The sequence below is a fragment of the Pezoporus wallicus genome, unplaced genomic scaffold (genome assembly GCF_028554395.1).
Source record: "Pezoporus wallicus isolate ANWC-B61680 ecotype Strahan unplaced genomic scaffold, APGP_CSIRO_Pwel_v1 scaffold_3294, whole genome shotgun sequence".
In the NCBI taxonomy this organism is placed as follows: Eukaryota; Metazoa; Chordata; class Aves; order Psittaciformes; family Psittacidae; genus Pezoporus; species Pezoporus wallicus.
Genome location: NW_026635478.1, coordinates 7,273,037 through 7,290,429, shown reverse-complemented (window position 1 = coordinate 7,290,429; position 17,393 = coordinate 7,273,037). Strand labels below are relative to the sequence as shown.

Here is a 17,393-nt window from a genome sequence, read left to right as displayed (position 1 = left end):
TCTAGTGGAAAGTGTCCCCACCCATGGCAGGGTGTTGGAACTGGATGAGTTTTAAGGTCCCTTCCAACCCAAACCATTTTGTGCGACCCCTTTTTGTAAGGCTTCTGTACAAATCTGTGGCCCAAATTCTTTGTTCTTTAACTCCAGCGACTTGGTGGATTTGCTCTGCCAAGCTGTTCGGCCTGCAAGATACCTGAAGTATTGATTTCAGTTCTAAAAGAACAGGGTTTTATTTTACCATGTCTCTACTTCACATTAGGTGTGTCTGCAGCAGGGGGACTAGCCAAAACTTGAGTTGTAATGAATTAAGAATGAGTCTCTCATAATGAGATGCGTAACCCATCAAGATCTATTATATGTTACAACTTTTTGTTACTTTATTTCCACTGCTAACCCCAACTAATTGAATCCTTATATGTGACTACAACAAAATAAAAGTTCGTGTGTCTGCTCATGCTGTCCTTCCAGCTTTTATTTATTTTTTTTTTTAAAAGCATAGTTGACAAAAATACCGGTACATGATCAATTTGAAAACCTGTTGGAGTAGTTTGGAAAACAAGTATGCAAAATGAGTGTGTTTGTATCCGTTTGTTTTGCAGGCCTGGCAAGATGCTGGACTTGTCCTGTCCACTACTAGCAATGAAGCCTGTAAGCTATTTGATGCTGTGTTGGCACAGGTATGACCAAAAAGTTTAAGAAAATGTGTTTTGAAGGAATTTGTGCATGAAATAGTCTTCGCTGTAGTTCACCTTCAAATTTCTTATCAACTGTGAGAGCCTCAAAATCAGGCTGCCAGAGGATTTCAGCCATTAGCAGGCAGCAGAAAACCCTCCTGGCGCAGGTCTATGCCAGGTGCTGCCACTGTGGGGATGGTCCCAGCCAGCATGCTTGTGCTGCTTGATATTGGAGAATCAACCCATTAACATAAACCACATAGAAATCCAGGGTATTAGTTCTGCAGGTGGCCAAACTGTCTTGAAGAAAACTGGTTTTCTGGTTTGCTACTATGCTAACCCTATCGGAATGCAATGTTTGTCTTTTAGTCATTTGCATTGCTTGCTTTTGAATTTTAAGTGCCCAGGAGAACGAAATGAAGAGCAATATCATTGGGCATTCCTTGACTGCCTCTCTCTGTGTCTCTTCCAGTATGCAACCTGGACCAATAACGAGAGCCTTGGAGGTATTGAGGGATGTCTCTCCAAGTTAAAAGCAGCAGATCCAAATTTTAGTGAGTATAACCTTTAATTCATAGCATACAAAGTGTTGGATAATACCTGGTGTCTTGGTGTGATGGCTTAGAGAATTCTGTAAGGTGTCTTCAGAATCTAGAGCAGGCTGGAGTGGTTTTGTGTGTTTGGGCTTGTTTTCTTTTGCCTTCAATTTCAAGTCCTTTAAATGGCTTTCATGAAAAGCCTCTAAGAACTTTAGGCTTATAAGACTTTCTAGACCCCTGTGAGTACAAGTCAATCTTTTTCAAAATAAACAACTCTTATGTTTATGTAGGGATGAATGTAGTGCTGTACAGTTCAATTTGTAGTGTGTTGCTTTCCATAGCAATGGGACATGTGATTGCTAATGGTTTGGAGCTGATTGGTACTGGAAGTTCAGTGCGGCTCAACAAAGAGCTGGACAGTGCAATGAGAACGATGATGATGCTTTCAAAATCAAAGCCACTGACTGAGCGAGAGAAGCTTCATGTATCAGCATTGGACATGTTTGCAAGTGGGTAAGTTTGCTGTCATCTCATTTAAAGGACTCTGAAGAGTTTTAGCTACCACATGTGGAAGTGACAGTTGGCAGTAGTGTTGCCTCATATGCACTGACATCTAGCAAAGGGTGAGATGTCAGTGGTTGTCCTTCACCTTATCTCTCCATACTGTAAGCACCATGACTAGTTAGTGAGCAGCACTGTAGAAGGGGAAGTGCTCTTTTGCCATTGCTTCATATCATTAAGGACTCCATGTTTTAAATGTCATAGATCCATCAGTGGAATAGTGGTTTAAGACTAGGATGCTAAATGTTTGACTACAGTAGGGTCCAATATAATAGAACACAGACTTGTATGCACAAAAGCAAAGCTACAGACTTTTTTTCTCTCTGTTGTCTCCCTGTGTCAAAAACTATTTCCCCTGTAAAACAAGAAGACAGCAGAGGGTCAGAAGTGCTGTAAAGGCTCATTGTTATGTTCAGTATAATGAATTTATGTGCACTTCAGAAAGTATGGGCTAACGCTTCACTTTCATTATTTGTCAAGCAAACAGGTGAGCATGGATGTACCTCACATACTTCTTAACAAAGGTAAAGAGGAAGCTACTGAAACCCTGTTACTATGGATTTGTTTCTCAGTAGAAGGGAAGGTGTCTGTGAATGTGAAGTTAGGCTAATTGTGGTAGATCTCTCTCTGTAAAAGCTATTCAACCCTGTAGGAAAATTGTTAGATTTATGGTTTAAGGTTGTTTAATTTTCCTTGGGTGTTACAGTGACTTGTAACCCAAGGACACATCTTTCAGAAGAATTCCCAGAAGGTGCTCAGTGTAGATAGTGCCATTATTACTTTAAAAAGACTAAGAAATTCCATCAAAGAAAAAAATCCAAACATAATTTGATGTTGAATTTTGTATTTTTCAGAATAGCATGAGTTCAGAACTAACAGTAGAGACATGTGTATGTGCCTTCTTGCAGCAATTAAAATACTTTTTTATTTCTAGACAGCTTCCAAAAGCTTGTGATTTATGGGAGCAGATTCTGCAGAGCTACCCAACTGACCTTCTAGCCCTCAAATTTTCCCAGGACACTTACTTCTACCTGGGATATCAGATACAGATGCGAGATTCTGTTGCCCGGGTTTATCCTTTCTGGACACCTGATGTTCCACTAAGTAGGTGGGTCATGCTTCATTTTGAAAACTGCTCTTTATCTGGTGTGCGCATACTTTGTGCTTTCTAAGTTCAGACACATCTAAATAACAGGATCCATTGGCAAACAGACATGTAGATAAAATCAAGGGCATATAAGTGAATTAGACCTGGCCACAGCTAGAACATCTTTCCTGTATCCCTGTTGACACTGTTGTTTTTCTTAAGTGAGCTGAGGCTCAATTAGTAAATTTTGCTGTCAAATACAGCACATGACATGTATCCCACAGGATAAAATCACATCCTCACTGAGGGCAGTGGCAGAACTCTTTTGAGCTTTTATGGGTACAGTGTTTCACTTGGGGATCACATTGTGAGTGATAGAGCACAACAGTGGAAGGAAGAAAGGAATTGTAACTTGGAATACCCAAGTGTAGTTCTGAAATAAAACTTTTGAATATACTTTAACAGCTGGTGCAGCAAAGACTGAGAGGAAGGCAGAACTTTTTAAAATGTCTTTAGTTCAGACCTGAACTTTTCAGTTTCCCAGAGTTAGTTGAGGATAATCCAAATCTATTGACACACGTGAATCATTAATAAAAAGTAATTTGGGATGAGTTTTTTAGATTATTTTCTTAAAGGATAAAACCCTGGCAAGTACCCCTTATCCTCAAGCTTACAGGTATGTAGAGTTAGCGCGTTAATTGATACATGGGCAAAAAATAAATCAACTTTTACTCATCTCGATCCATGGAATAAATGTTTTGCAACATACCCCACGTTTTAATAGTTCCTGTGCTGTAGGAGTTTGAAACCAAAATCCCAACAGATATTTTGAGAAGCACAAACATATCCTGTGGTATTTTGCAAGCTATGAATTTGCAAAAAAAGCATTTCAATATTTCTTAAAATGACTGCATCAGGTATGTGTGTAACAGCTTTTGAGATGCTCAGATAGCTCTGGTGACAGCACTGTCTCGCTTCCAGCCTCTTAATTGTGCATCTTGCAGCTGTTACGGAGATCAGCAGATGTTCTGTGTGACTCTTAATTCCAGTTTATCCAGCTGTCAGAATACTGGTGACGTACATCTTGTTACTGTTTCCTGTGCTGGTGTCTCTGGGCCTTTCATTTCCCCTGAGAGCTGGCTAGTTGTTCTGTATTCTGCAAACTTAAACCCTCATTGTAACTTGCATGTTTTGAGTTAAATGCTATTTGAATATGGTTTTCAGTCCTAGATGAAATCTAGTTCTAAATGGATGGTGTGCTTTTTTTCCCCTTTTTACTTAGCTATGTGAAGGGCTTCTACTCTTTTGGACTCATGGAAACAAACTTCTTTGATCGTGCTGAAGAGCTTGCCCATGAGGTAAGCTGCCTGCTACTGGTGCTAAAAGGTTTCAGAATTCTTAAACATGGTCCCTGTCTCTAGGTGGTGGTTTGCACAAATGCACGACCTGACTCTCTCCGTCATCCCAGTTGTTAGTAGAAGTAGCAAAGAGATAAAGCTTAACATGGAAATGCTTACAGTTTCATGAGAGACTATTAGTAACTGTTCCTTAGAAAGGTTTGCACACCTTTGCTATACAATGGCAGTTTCATCTTGACTGTATTTCCTTCATTTGCTTATGAACATAGCTTGTCAGATGGTGTCAGAACACCACTTTAAAATCCATTTATTATCCGATCTGCTGTTTCCCCCCCAGTATAATTGACTGTATACTCCCGCTAAAGAATGTTGGATTGTTTTGATGTAATCTGCTTTTGACAGTCCATCCTCTTTGGATTCCCCCTCCTTTATTCCCAGACGGTTGTTTCTGGATTATAGCACAGTTAACTTTACAGTGTTCCTGGGGATCAATATTGGCTGGTCTATTTCATTTTTATGAAGATAGTAATTATGCTTGACTTTCTCCAGTCCTCAGGATTATCCCTGTCCTCCAGGAATCTCAGTTATAATTAATTTCTCATGGGTATTTTTGCAAAATGTCTGTTACATCAAGTTGCTGAAAGTGACAACAAAGACTAAATATTAACATCTAACATTTACCAGGTTAATAGTTAACCTTGCAAAATGCCTAAAACCTAGTGGGAGTTGTTAGAGCCAGAAAGAGGAGTTTTCTGAATGTTCAGAGCTGGCTGTGTTCTTGAAAAAGACACGGTTACCTGCAAGGCACTATGTAATGGAATATATTGTGCCTGTACACACAGTTCTTTCACAGCTGGTATTGATGCATGTCTGTGAAATAAAATATCATTTGATAGTCTTCATCAAAGCTTGCATTTTAAAGTGTTCTGCAGGTGTTAATCTCTATGCCGTAGAAGCTGGGAAGTGAAGTCAACCAATAAACATTGTCTTCTGTCCAAACTAAATTTCCAGGCTGTGGTTAGTTGCAATGGTACCTGCAGCAAGTAAAAAGTAGTCCCTTATTTCTGTATCAGCAGTGTTAAATACTGTTAAATAAAGTTCATAAGCTTTCCCTTTTTTCACTTGCAGGCTTTGGCTATAAATAAGACTGATGCATGGTCTGTTCATACTATAGCTCATGTAAATGAGATGAAAGCAGAGGTGAGGAAAGGGTTAGAATTCATGAAGGAAACGGAAACCAACTGGAAGGTAAATATTCTTGTAGCATCTCTGAAAAACCTCCTTTTAGATCTCCTTTATCTCCTCCAGCCAAGTTCTCGATTCCTCTGCATGCAGTTCCTTCCTATCTGCAGACATATTACAAGCAATGCAAAGTTTGCATATTAGAAGAAACCATCACTTGAGGAGCTGTTATTTATCTGTGCTACTTTTGAAGCAAGAGGCAGGAAAAAATGGCATACTGTGAGGGACACATAGCTTGGACCACTTTTAAGTCATCATTCCTACAACTACCAAGATTAGAAAAATGGTTTATTTTGCTTGCTTCTCCACCCCGTAAAAAAATCAGGTACCATTTAGTTTAATGTATATTTCAACCCAAAATCAAAAGGGGCAAATTATCTTACCAGAGAGGACTTCTCTGCCAGTGAGGTTTACTATTAAATGGCAGTGGGTCTTCTCCCGAGCTGTTGTGGTAAGTTCTTATAGCCTGCTTGTATTTCTTTTAGTTATCTAGAAGCCTATTCTCCTGTAGCAGTTTAATCTCGTTCAGAACTCAGAATCAGCAGCAGTAAAAAGGTTTTGATGTGTTTATGAAGTAACCACATGTTCTTGTTTGTATGACATTTGGAATGATAGTATGATATTAAACTTGATATTTTCAGGTTTCTGCCAAACACTTCACTACTTCAGTTGCTCAGGTTTGGTTTCTGATTTAATATTAAACAAGTAAAGATTAGCAGAATGTTTATTTTAGCCCCATAAAGCTCTGACATGTGCTGGGAATATTACAGATGTTACCACGAACATGAAGATGCTTTTTCCACTTGTAAGAACATTAAGTTTAGCTACAGCACTGGGAGAGAGAATGGGAGGAGGGCCATGAACATTTCTGGTATTTTAATTTTCACCAGAGGATTGTGAAATTATATGCGTGTTTGTCTATTCTCAATGCGCTCACAAAAATGAACCGCAATGACATTGTCTTGAAGTGCAGGCTGGGGAAGAGTATTGGAAGTTTTGGTGCCAGCTGAAAAGGACAGTGAAGAGTTGGTACAGTCCAGCAAATATTCACCTCATCTGATGAACTGCCAATGTGTTTGCTATCTAGTGCAGCTTCTGTATTCTCTAGTAGAACACGGTTACAAAGTGATTCTCTATGTCTGAGATAGGTGTCTAGATGGGCAGGATGAATGGCCCTCTTAAGGTGGGTTTCTTTTTCCACTATTTAGGTTACTTTACACAAGACACCTAGGTTTTAGATGGGATTTTTTTTTTCCCTAAGGAAAAAAAAAAGTTGCAAAAGAGTGAATTCTGGGGCATCCAAGTTAAATTGTTCTCTGGAAAATGATGTGGGGGAAACCTTGCTTTTGAGGTGTCTGCCTGAATAGCTGCAAGAGCAAACATACCAAATGAGATGGTGTCTTGGCCAGCCGATTTAAAGTTCTTGTCTCTTCTGTCTTTTCCATCTGGTGAAATACTCATTTTTATTGAAGAAGGAAACAGAAATCTGACTAGATATGTTTAAATGGAAAGTTACTTTGTAAATAATGTTTTCTTTCTTTTCTTTTTCCCCAGAACAGCGATATGCTTGCTTGCCATAATTACTGGCACTGGGCTTTGTACTTCATTGAAAAGGTATGAGATATTTTCATATAGGTGTTCCGTGCTTCAGATAGGTCATTCACCTAATGCGTCCTTTTAAAAATGAAGGCCTAACATTTATAGGTTTTTTTTTCAGCTGTTTAAAGGGGTGTTTTTCTAAAACAGCACAATGCCATGTTTACAAGCTAGTTGTTATTACAGTTATTTTGAGAACTTTTAATTACATTGGTCAAAGTTCCAGGATCTTTGTTAGAATGTTGAAAAATTGCTGTGAGATTATTGCATGTTTGAAGATGAAATAGTCTCATTAATTACACTTGGCACAGTTATTTGATAGAAGGATTAACTTGGATCTCTGATTTTAAGCAAAAATCTCTTCAAATTCAGTATGAATTTGTTGGTCCCAAAATCTGACTAAAAGAAAGAGGCGGTAACTCTAAGTTTGGTCACGAATGTCATTATTTTTTAATGTTAGTAATTCTAATTGTTCAAACCCTTTAAAAAATGGTTGCAGTTTTACCCAACCTGTCAGGTTGCAATACAGAATTCCCTTGGATTTAATAATACTTAGCACTTGTGGGCTTCAGTTCATTAGGGAGACAAATGTGACAAGAGAAGGCAGTGTACTTTGGGTCAGAAAACAGTAACTTCCTTGTGGTCAGTATTATTAACATAGAAGGAGCATTATTCTTGATAGTAGTCTAGTACCCTGTTTATATTGCCACCTTCTATGTGTACAACATTTTTGTAGCCTTCTTAAAATTATTTTTCTTCCTACCTTCTTGCATACACCATGGGATGCACTAACTTTTTGCAAAAATCCCTGAAAGGAACATTAAAATGAGAGGTAATACCTTGTCTTTTTCCTTCATGTGTACCTAGTGTTAAATGAAACCTAATTGTACTGAATATTTTGCCTAGTAAATCCTGGTTTATCTCAGACTTCAGTCTTTCTTTTAATACCTTGGTTTGTTTTGATGAAGTCATGAGGTGGTTGTGAGGTAGTATCATGACATTATAATTGTATGTATGTCTTTTGGTTGCTACCAGTCACTTCTAGTTACTGTATCTGACTGTTAATCATGCAGTGCTTCTTTGCTTTCACAGGGTGAATATGAGGCTGCTTTGACAATTTATGACAATCATGTGAGTAGGGCCTTTTTCTTCTTTACCGAGAACTAGCTTAAAACTGTGATATGTGCTTTCTTCCTTCTGTATGAGACTTAAACCTATCACAGAGTGTCGTATATGTTTGTATATTGTTTACATCTGTTGTTACAGATTTTAAGGGAAAGTATTTCTGAGTGGTTTTGGGTAAAATGCCCAAAAGACTCTCATGTAGTTCAAGTGTTTCTTACACTTGTGCTTGAAAGAGCTACAATGGCAATGTTGGTACTGTTTGTTTTCCTATAAAGTCTCAATGTGCCTTTACAAAGAACTGAATTTTGCATGTATGGCACTAAGTCAGCATAAGCATATCTTTTCTTTCCTGGCTAATTTATTATAGTTCTTCACTGTCTAGATTTCAAGGCAATCTTTGTAAATAAGCAATATCAAACTCTAGGATAACGTGTCTTTGTAAGGGTTATAAAAATAGGGAAGCTATAGAATAGAAATACATAGAATAGAAAGCTGCTGGGCTGTCCTGTCTACTAACCTTGCCAAAGTGAAGTAATACTTACGGCATTTTTTTTTTTGAAAAAATGGGATGCCTTGGTGACTCTCCATACTTACTGAGTTTGACTTCATAACAGGAAAAAAACAGCACAAATGAAGCAGCATGTTTGTCACTGCAAATTGCTGTATTCAGGAAGGATGCAATTAGGGCTATTGCAAAACAGGTATTTTTCAATGCATAAAAAGATAATACTGTACTGTGAAAACAAGTTTGATTATCTGACTAAGTTCCCACTAGCACGTCAGTTGGGCAGCTTATGAATATCTGTGATTACAGATTGCTCCTCGGTGTCTGTCAAGTGGAAGTATGCTGGATATAGTAGATAACTGTTCAATGCTGTACAGGCTTCATCTGGAAGGTAGGATATCCACCTGCCATTTTTTTTTTTTTAGAGCTGTAATTTCTCCTCTTTGCCTGCCTTGCATTTTTAAGAAGTATTGAAATACACTTAACAGAGTGAGCTTGGTCAGTGTTACAGAGGAATTCTGTTACAGAAGAAAATTCTGCTCTTGCAAAAAGCCTGAATGTGAAATTCATAATGTCTGTAACCTTTGTTCTTCCCAAGAGCTTCTTTTTTTTCCACCATGCCACTATGGTGTATCATTCAGCTCAAGCTAGCATAGGTCACATACTTTTTCCTTGAAAAATTCACTTCAGTTGTCCCTGGAGATTGGAGGCTGAATGATCAAGTACATAATCGTCTAAAAATCTCTAGAGCTTCCTTGAAGTAAATGTCATGCTAGATGCTTAACCTCTTATTTTGATACTGATTGAAATTGCTAGTATGTATGAATTATCCTCTGGCTTTTGTGTACTCTGCTAACTCAGTGGCATTTCTCCTTTACTTTTTTTAAGCTAGTGTTTATACACTAGAGTTCATGAAGGGGAGGGGATGACAGGCAGATGGACATTTACAGTATTCTGCTAAAGCATTAACGATACATTGGCTTTGCTTATGAAATCCATCTTGTCACTCTGTTTTTTTGATTGCTACAGATGCTTCACTGGAACCTCATCTCCAACAAGACATAGAATCGTAGAGTCATACGATAGTTAGGGTTGGAAAGAACCTTAAGATCATCTAGTTCCAACCCCCCTGCCATGGGCAGGGATGCCTTGCACCAAACCATGTCGCCCAAGGCTCTGTCCAACCTGGTCTTGAGCACTGCCAGGGATGGAGCATTCACAACTTCCTTAGGCAGCCTGCTCCAGTGCCTCACCACTCTCACAGTAAAGAACTTCTTCCTTATATCTAATCTAAACTTCCCCTGTTTAAGGTTTAACCCATTACCCCTTGTCCTGTCACTACAGTCCCTAATGAAGAGACCCGCCCCAGCATCCTTACAGGCCCTTTTCAGATACTGGAAGGCTGCTATGAGGTCTCCACGCAGCCTTCTCTTCTCCAGGCTGAACAGCTCCAACTTTCTTAGCGTGTCTTCTTACAGGAGGTGCTCCAGTCCCCTGATCATCCTCGTGGCCCTCCTCTGGACTTGTCCCAACAGTTCCATGTCCTTTTTATGTTGAGGACACCAGAAATGTACACAAGAGCAGTGCCATAATAAAGCCAGAACCTCACATAATGCAGTCTAGAATATTTGTGATAAATTACTGATAGTCAGTAAACTCTGCCCAAATACTGCATGCTGCAGCTGAGCATTACTGTATGCACTTTGCCATTTTACCATTTCTTGAGTTTAGTAGCAATGCTGTTTATGCTGAGTGGCTGAAAGTATATTGCAAAGTCATGCTTTTGTGTGTAGTATTTGTACTGAGACAAACACTTTTTACTCTTAGGTGTAAAGCTTGGAGACAGGTGGAGCAATGTTCTCCAGCTGACAAAGAAGCACAGCAGAGATCATGTTCTTCTGTTCAATGATGTACATTTCTTGATGTCCTCACTTGGAGCCAAAGACCACAAAACTACTGATGAGCTTTTAACAACTCTTCAGGAGCTTGCCAAGTAAGCAAGTGAATGGAAGTATTGTATTTAATTATTTTATCCTCTATTTAACTGTTTTATCCTCTGATAATGTCTCTGGCTTTGCTTTGTAAAGCAAAGCACTTCAGCATGCTCTTTGCTCTAGCATGTCACTGGAACATGTCTGGTTCAAGTAGGTCAGTCTCCAGTTGGGAGATCCCTGTAATTATTCATTTTTTGAGTTAATGTCTAGAGGGGTTTCTTACCTTGCTAAGCAGAGATCTCTTATACTTGAAGTCATGGACACCAACTGAACAGTTGCTATCTGTTCCCTTTCAGTGGGTTCACATTAAGCTATGTTACGTACAATGAACAAAGTATTTCACCTCTATATTAGTAAGGGTATTCAACAATGTACTTCAGCTGTCTATGGTGGTTCTTTTTTATGGCTCTGGTTTGAAAGATTCTTTTATAATAGAACATTGGTAGTGATATTCTGGTACCTAGTGTTTGATGTGTGAGAAGTACCTCTGCAAGAAACTGAATTTCAAGTACTGCTAAAGTAAAAATAGAGAATATTTTGCTTGCAAATTAAATTATTGGAAACATTTGAATATTTAAGTATTTCATCTAAACAATGTTATGTTTTTTTTGTGTTCCCTTATGTATTAAATAACTGTAAATTGCCTAAAGTTTTTGAAGGGGTTGATATATATAGATGCTTTAAATGCAATTCCCTCTCCCCCATTTTACCTCTGTTTCATCATCTATTGCTTCACTTGCCTTCAAAAAGGAGGGAGAACTGAAATTGTCACTATTTGTTCCTGTAATACCCATCAATCAAAAGTAATAAAAAGTAAACATAATTTTAAAGAATAGTTACAAAACCAAGTAACTGTCAAATCAATCTTAAGCATGTCTGACTAAAGTAGAAAATGGTAAATATCTTTTATAGAAGTACATAAATAGATGTAAGAATATATAAAGTATTAAAACTACACATGCACACCGCTTCAGGGAAGCTTTAATAAACATATGCTACTTATCCTTACACCCAGTGCTTCCTTTTGCTTGTGTGTTGAGCCTTTTGTAGTAATTCAGCTGTACATTTTTAGCTGTAGGTGGAAGTACTATAAAGTTTAGTTTTATTATTTGAGGAAACAGACTGTGAGATGAAGGGATCATATAAAGATTAGGTTAGTGGAATAATTTATGTGTATCACAAGATGTAACAACTAAATTATAGCTAAGATGGGTTTTGTATGTGTTTCAAAAAGCAGTCATGAAACTTTGGCGCAAACAACAGTCATCCTTGGCTTTTCATTAATATTTTTACCCAGCCTTTGCAATTTGAAGTTGACAAGAATTTTTTTGGTGAGGTATTTCCTGGCGCTCTCTGGTGGTTGCTGTCACGTGCTTACTTTTGGGGATAGAAATGTTACAGTTGATGCAGGGGATATGTTGTTCTTCATGAACCAACGCGTCAGATCACTTGAAAGAGGAAAAAAAAAGAATCTTCTATCTCTGTGCATTTTATCAGAGAGCTGGAGCCAATGTTTAAGTGAAGAATTGTTTCATCATTTTCTTCATTAGCCATCTCAAACTGCTTACTTAAAAGGCACGTCTCTTGTGCACTTCTAACTTTCCAGGGTGCCATGTTTTGCTGAAGAATTGATAAAACACGTAGAGCAACACTGCATACTGAAAAGTCAACATTGACCTAGTGGAAGAAATGGGAAGTTTGTAATACTGACTCAAAAAGGAGAACACAGAGCATCTCTGTGTTTGGTTAATTTAAGGTACTAGCATGGGAGTGTGACTCTTGGCTGTCATTGCAAGCACTCAAAACAGATGATAGTGACTAAGGCTCCTCAGTGTTAAAGACTTAATTGGAAAACTTTAGTACAGAAAAATCTGTATTAAACAACAGTTGTAATTTAAAGCATTGAACTGTGCACTCTGTTCTCAGGAATCACTTATACTGCTTCAGATAGAAAGTCCTCCTGTCCTCGTATTGCCAGCCAACCTTCTGGCACTGAAATGGCACTACCTCTAAGGCCTGATCACTGTCAGCTGCTGCTGTAGCAGTGGAAAAACAAAGTTCCACATTGTCCCAAAACCAGCTCTTTAGCTACGGTTTGGTTACTTTATTTTTTACTCCTTTTTTTTTTTTTAATATTGGCAGAGGTGCCCACTAGAATGTCTGTGTCATTCTGCAGGCATATTGTCATGCTCTCTGCCTCTTCCACTCTTAGGTGGGTTAGGATATAAGCACTAAAACAGGAAAGAAAAGCCAGTATCTTCAGAGCTAGCTAAAATCTATTGCTGTTCATGGGTGTAGAAGCAGTCTGTCATGGTTAGAATGAAAGAAACTTTGAGAGCTGTCATGGGGAGTATAGTTCATATTAGAAAGATGGGGAGGCAGGCACTGTGCTTTGTGGCAAGCTCTTTGCAAGGACTGATGGCCACTTTTGGCGAGGTGAGGACAGTCAAAGAACTAGCAGCAGGATGTTCTGATCAGATCATTTGACGAGAAACTGTGTAGTTCTCACTTTTCTGACCAAAGCTGTTCATTGCAAAGGCAGGAGGGGTTGGGCTTGGGCCTGGGCCTTTTGCAGCTCTGTTCAGAAGAATGAAAACCGATTTCCTGGTGACTAACAAAAGGATGAAAGTAACATAGCCACAGCGAAAGATACAGAATCGTAGACTGTTTCACTTTAATGCAGGCTGTCTAAATGAAGTACCTGAAACATCAGGCTTTGTACAGTAAAATAAATCGTGTTTATGATGGAGTGACACTGAAATATGTGTATTCATAATTGACTTACAGGAGTTAAACACTTTCTCATTCTACAGAGCACCTTGTGAAGACCACGAGCTTTCCCTGGCACCTCATTTGGGGTTGCCACTGTGCCAGGCATTTGTAGAGTTTGAAAATGGAAATTGTGACAAAGCTGTAGACCTGCTGTACCCAATCCGTTATCAGCTGATCGAAGTAGGAGGCAGTAATGCTCAGGTAAAGAAGATCAGTAAGACTTTCTGATGCTACTTAATTCTCTTTCAGTAGCCTCCGTTAGGCACTTGCATTATTAACAACCCTTCATTCTTGAAAAGTGAAAAGCTAAACTGTGCTTGTGACTAAATTCTGTTTGCAAACACTATCAGCAGTGTTGGCTGTTTATATTTTCTTGTTGATACCTTTCCTTCCTCAGTGGTTTTAATAATTTGGAAAACAAGACACTGTAACCAGCAGTACTTCATAAGTTACTTACTACTCTGTATTTTTCAGAGAGATGTTTTCAGCCAGTTACTGATTCATGCAGCTCTAAATTCTAAATCACAAGCCAAACAAAACCTTGCAAGGTGAGTATTTTTCCTGCTAGATATTTGGGGAAGTAGTATTACTAAAAGTATGAAGCAGCAGGTATTCTCAAGCCAATAAATTAAGGTAAAATTGTGTCATGGAATGGTTTGGGTTGGAGGACCCTAAGATTATCTAGTTCCAACCCCCTGCCATGGCGGGGACACCTCCCACTAGGCCAGGTTGTTCAAAGCCCCTTCCAGCCTCGACTTGAACGCTGCCATATTTGGGACAGCCACAGCTTCTCTTGGCACAGGAGCATTTTTGTTAACTGCAGCAACATTTAACTAGGATAGCCAGTAACATAGCTTCCAATTCCAAAAGTACACTTGTGCAGTCTGGAGGAATGGTCTGTATTTGTTCAAGGGCAGTTGATTTTCAAATGGCTCCGTCTTAAAACGTGGCCTCCTGCCTGTTTGTCAGTGGACTGCTAAACTTCTCTGTGAAGTGCTGAAAATCAGATCTGTCCTAATGATGACAGCTGCTGTATTGGGAAATAAGGTTTGCAGAGTCTGATGTGTGAGCTTGCCTTAGTATAAATCACAAGAGTCTCATTTGGTAGAAATCATAGGTGTTGCTGCTTCATCCACATGGAGTTCTGTTGTGTTGTCTTGATTGGGACTTCTTAAAATAATGGATCCTTGGGACAATGTGAAGCCTTCCCTGTTCTCCTCCTGAGGTCTCTTTGAAACTTAAAATTACATACAATAACGAAGTGATTCCTCTGTGCACTCTGATCTTTGGGTGTTCATTTTCAATCTCTCCCAGTGCTGAAAACAATGCCGAGAATTCTGCCTAAACTTACTGCCAAGGCCAACTATTTCCCACAGGGGAAACCTTCACCTCAAGAGCAAGTCTTTACATACTGTTTTCCTCCTCTTAACAAAGATACTGATGATGATCTCCCTGTTTCTCTCCTACCTCTTCTTTCTCAGGTGCCTCCTGAGAGAACGTGATGTGATGAGACCAAATTCACCGATGACAGAGCGACTTATTAGGAAGGCAGCAGCTGTTCACTCGATGGCATAGTCTTTCCTCTGTGCTTCAGCTAAATTGCAATACGCTTACCAATCAAAGTGTGGGTGAAGGGAGCGGCGGGGTGCTCTGCTATAAACCGTGGTAGACATTGATGGTAGGTAAGAGTACCTGAGGAGTCAGAGATCTGATGATGATTTCCTTCCAAAAAATAGCTGTTTCAGGAAGTTGTATCTTACCTGATTCTACAAGGAAAGAGAAAGCTATCATGCTGATAATGCGTAGTTTTTGGAAGCATTCTAGGACACTGCTTTTCTGATATATTTTCCTGAAAGTTCCCTCTGACCTTGATTACATACAGTGCAGTAACAGGGCCTGGATTTGAGTCCTTCATTTGCCCAGTTTGTTATGTCTTTTAAACATAGCTAATAGGAAAGTGTGGGGTCAGGGCCGATACAGGGATAAACCGAGTTCCATATCAGGCCTCCTCTCCATTCAGGCACAAGTTGCAGACTCTGTCCTAAAGATCTGTCTGCATTCAGGCTCTTCCCAGGTGTGTTTTGTTGAACTCCCTCTCATAAAATGTTTAACTTTCTCCTTTCAGTGTAACACCTCAGAGCTTTCTGATATTACTGTGTGAGTGAAACCAGACAAGAGGGATAGTAGCTGCCTGCAACTATTACCAACACAGGTACTCTCTTGGCACTTTTAAATCTTTCAGGGAAAAAAGAAAAAAGCTTGGATTTTAGCTCAACCACCATCTCTGGATGGCAGGTTGGACTTTTGGGAAGTCAGGCTTTACTACCCTCTCAAAAGCACAAGGCTCTACATGTTAGCAAAGCAGAGTTTAAAAACAGTGTTTATAGAGGTGTATCAGAGCAGGTGAAGACTGGAAGGGAGCTTCTGCCATAGAAAGAGAGCTAATGGGAACTGACACAAAGCTTTGTGTGGCACAAGCAATGTGATAAGCTTTGGTGCTGCGAATGAGGTACGATGGGAGCCATGTACTTCTGTGACATTCTTGAGCCTCTGGATTCCTGCAGCATAGCAGAGCTAAGAGATTGCCCTGCAACAGTAACTCAGTACTCCCTCATGAAGGAAAAGATGATGTTTCAAACCAAAACTGAGCCTAATGCCTCCTCTTCTTCTTTCTCCTGAATAGACTCTTCAGCTGCCTGAGCTCTGGCTTTGATATTGCATCTACAAGCTCTCCTTCACACAAACATGCTTGTCCAGCTCAGGCTCTTCCCCATGTCCCACATACAGTTCCCTTTTGACCTAAAAAAACACTTCTATAGCTGGCCCTGCTCTGCCTCTGGAGGTCCTGCATAGAGAAACAAGATATGGATAGACAGATAACTTTTCCCTCAGGGAATATAAAGTCATTTTAGGGAAGACAAGTCTGAGAACTCTGCTAGCTCTTTGTGAAGTGTGTAATTGATGTGATGATCCATTGCTACACAAATTGAAGAATAACATTTGTAGTACTTTTGATATGTGATTGAGAATTTTGCCTGCTTTACATCAATAAATTCAAAGATGTGCTCAGCTGAGCAGCAAGTATATGACTTCTTTGCATGTATGGATGAAGCTTTAAATGGGTTATTCAGGTTCATTTCATAAACCTGTAACAGTCTGTAACTTCTCTGGACAATCTGTTCCAGTCTCTCACTGCCCTCACAGTAAAGAACTTTTTCCTAACATCTAATCTAAATCTGTCAGTTTAAAGCCATTCCCTCTTGTCCTTTCACTACAGGCCCTTGTAGAAAGCCCCTTTCCAGATTTCTTAGAGCAGCTTCAAGTGCCTAAAGGAGCCACAAGGTCTCCCCGGAGTCTTTTCAATGCTGAACAATCCCAGCTCTCTCAGCCTGTCTTCATAGCTCAGATGCTCCAGCTCAGATAATCTCTGTGGCCTCCTCCAGATCTGGCTCCTACAGTTCCACAGCTCTCTTGTGTTGGGGGCCTCAGAGCTGGATGCAGGATTATAGGGATATAGATACATTTATTTACAAGGAATCCAACTAAACTACCACAGCACTTAGAATTTTAAAGTATCTTAAGAAAGTTCCTTTACAGAAACATCTTCCATGAATCAGACTGTACTCTATCCTTCCTGCTTAGCTAAGAATCTACACTAAAATGCTAACCTGCATCCTTGCAGTTCCCTGGTTTAGAAACATAGGGAAGACATAAGTTCACGTATGGAGAGAAACTGCACACTAATAAGCAAAAAGTGAGTGAAAACACATTTTATTTGCAAAGGCGGCAAAACTCAAATGATTCAAGAACTCTACAGAAAAACAAATGTGAAAGAGCTCTTCAAAAGTGGTAAAATCTTTTTAATACAATCCTGATGCATGTTTTCATTTAGTTCCAAGACAGCAGTCTTAGTTAGATTTCCTAGTTTTATACATTTCCC

General features: G+C 39.3%; 1 protein-coding gene across 2 annotated transcripts in view; it reads left to right on the top strand.

The window, feature by feature from the left end:
• The window catches only part of TTC38 (tetratricopeptide repeat domain 38), a 33,900-nt gene extending 17,798 nt beyond the window's left edge, over window positions 1-16,102 (top strand). For both annotated transcript variants that reach the window (XM_057426608.1, XM_057426618.1), the window contains exons 2-14: window positions 600-677; window positions 1,147-1,228; window positions 1,555-1,726; window positions 2,709-2,882; window positions 4,144-4,219; window positions 5,348-5,467; window positions 7,016-7,075; window positions 8,150-8,188; window positions 8,997-9,078; window positions 10,515-10,680; window positions 13,495-13,654; window positions 13,928-14,001; window positions 14,935-16,102. In XM_057426608.1, coding sequence (XP_057282591.1) covers window positions 600-677; window positions 1,147-1,228; window positions 1,555-1,726; window positions 2,709-2,882; window positions 4,144-4,219; window positions 5,348-5,467; window positions 7,016-7,075; window positions 8,150-8,188; window positions 8,997-9,078; window positions 10,515-10,680; window positions 13,495-13,654; window positions 13,928-14,001; window positions 14,935-15,028 — 1,377 coding nt within the window. In that variant the 3' untranslated portion in view covers window positions 15,029-16,102. The remainder of the gene's footprint in view (window positions 1-599; window positions 678-1,146; window positions 1,229-1,554; window positions 1,727-2,708; window positions 2,883-4,143; window positions 4,220-5,347; window positions 5,468-7,015; window positions 7,076-8,149; window positions 8,189-8,996; window positions 9,079-10,514; window positions 10,681-13,494; window positions 13,655-13,927; window positions 14,002-14,934) is intronic.
• The last annotated feature ends 1,291 nt before the right edge of the window (window positions 16,103-17,393 follow it).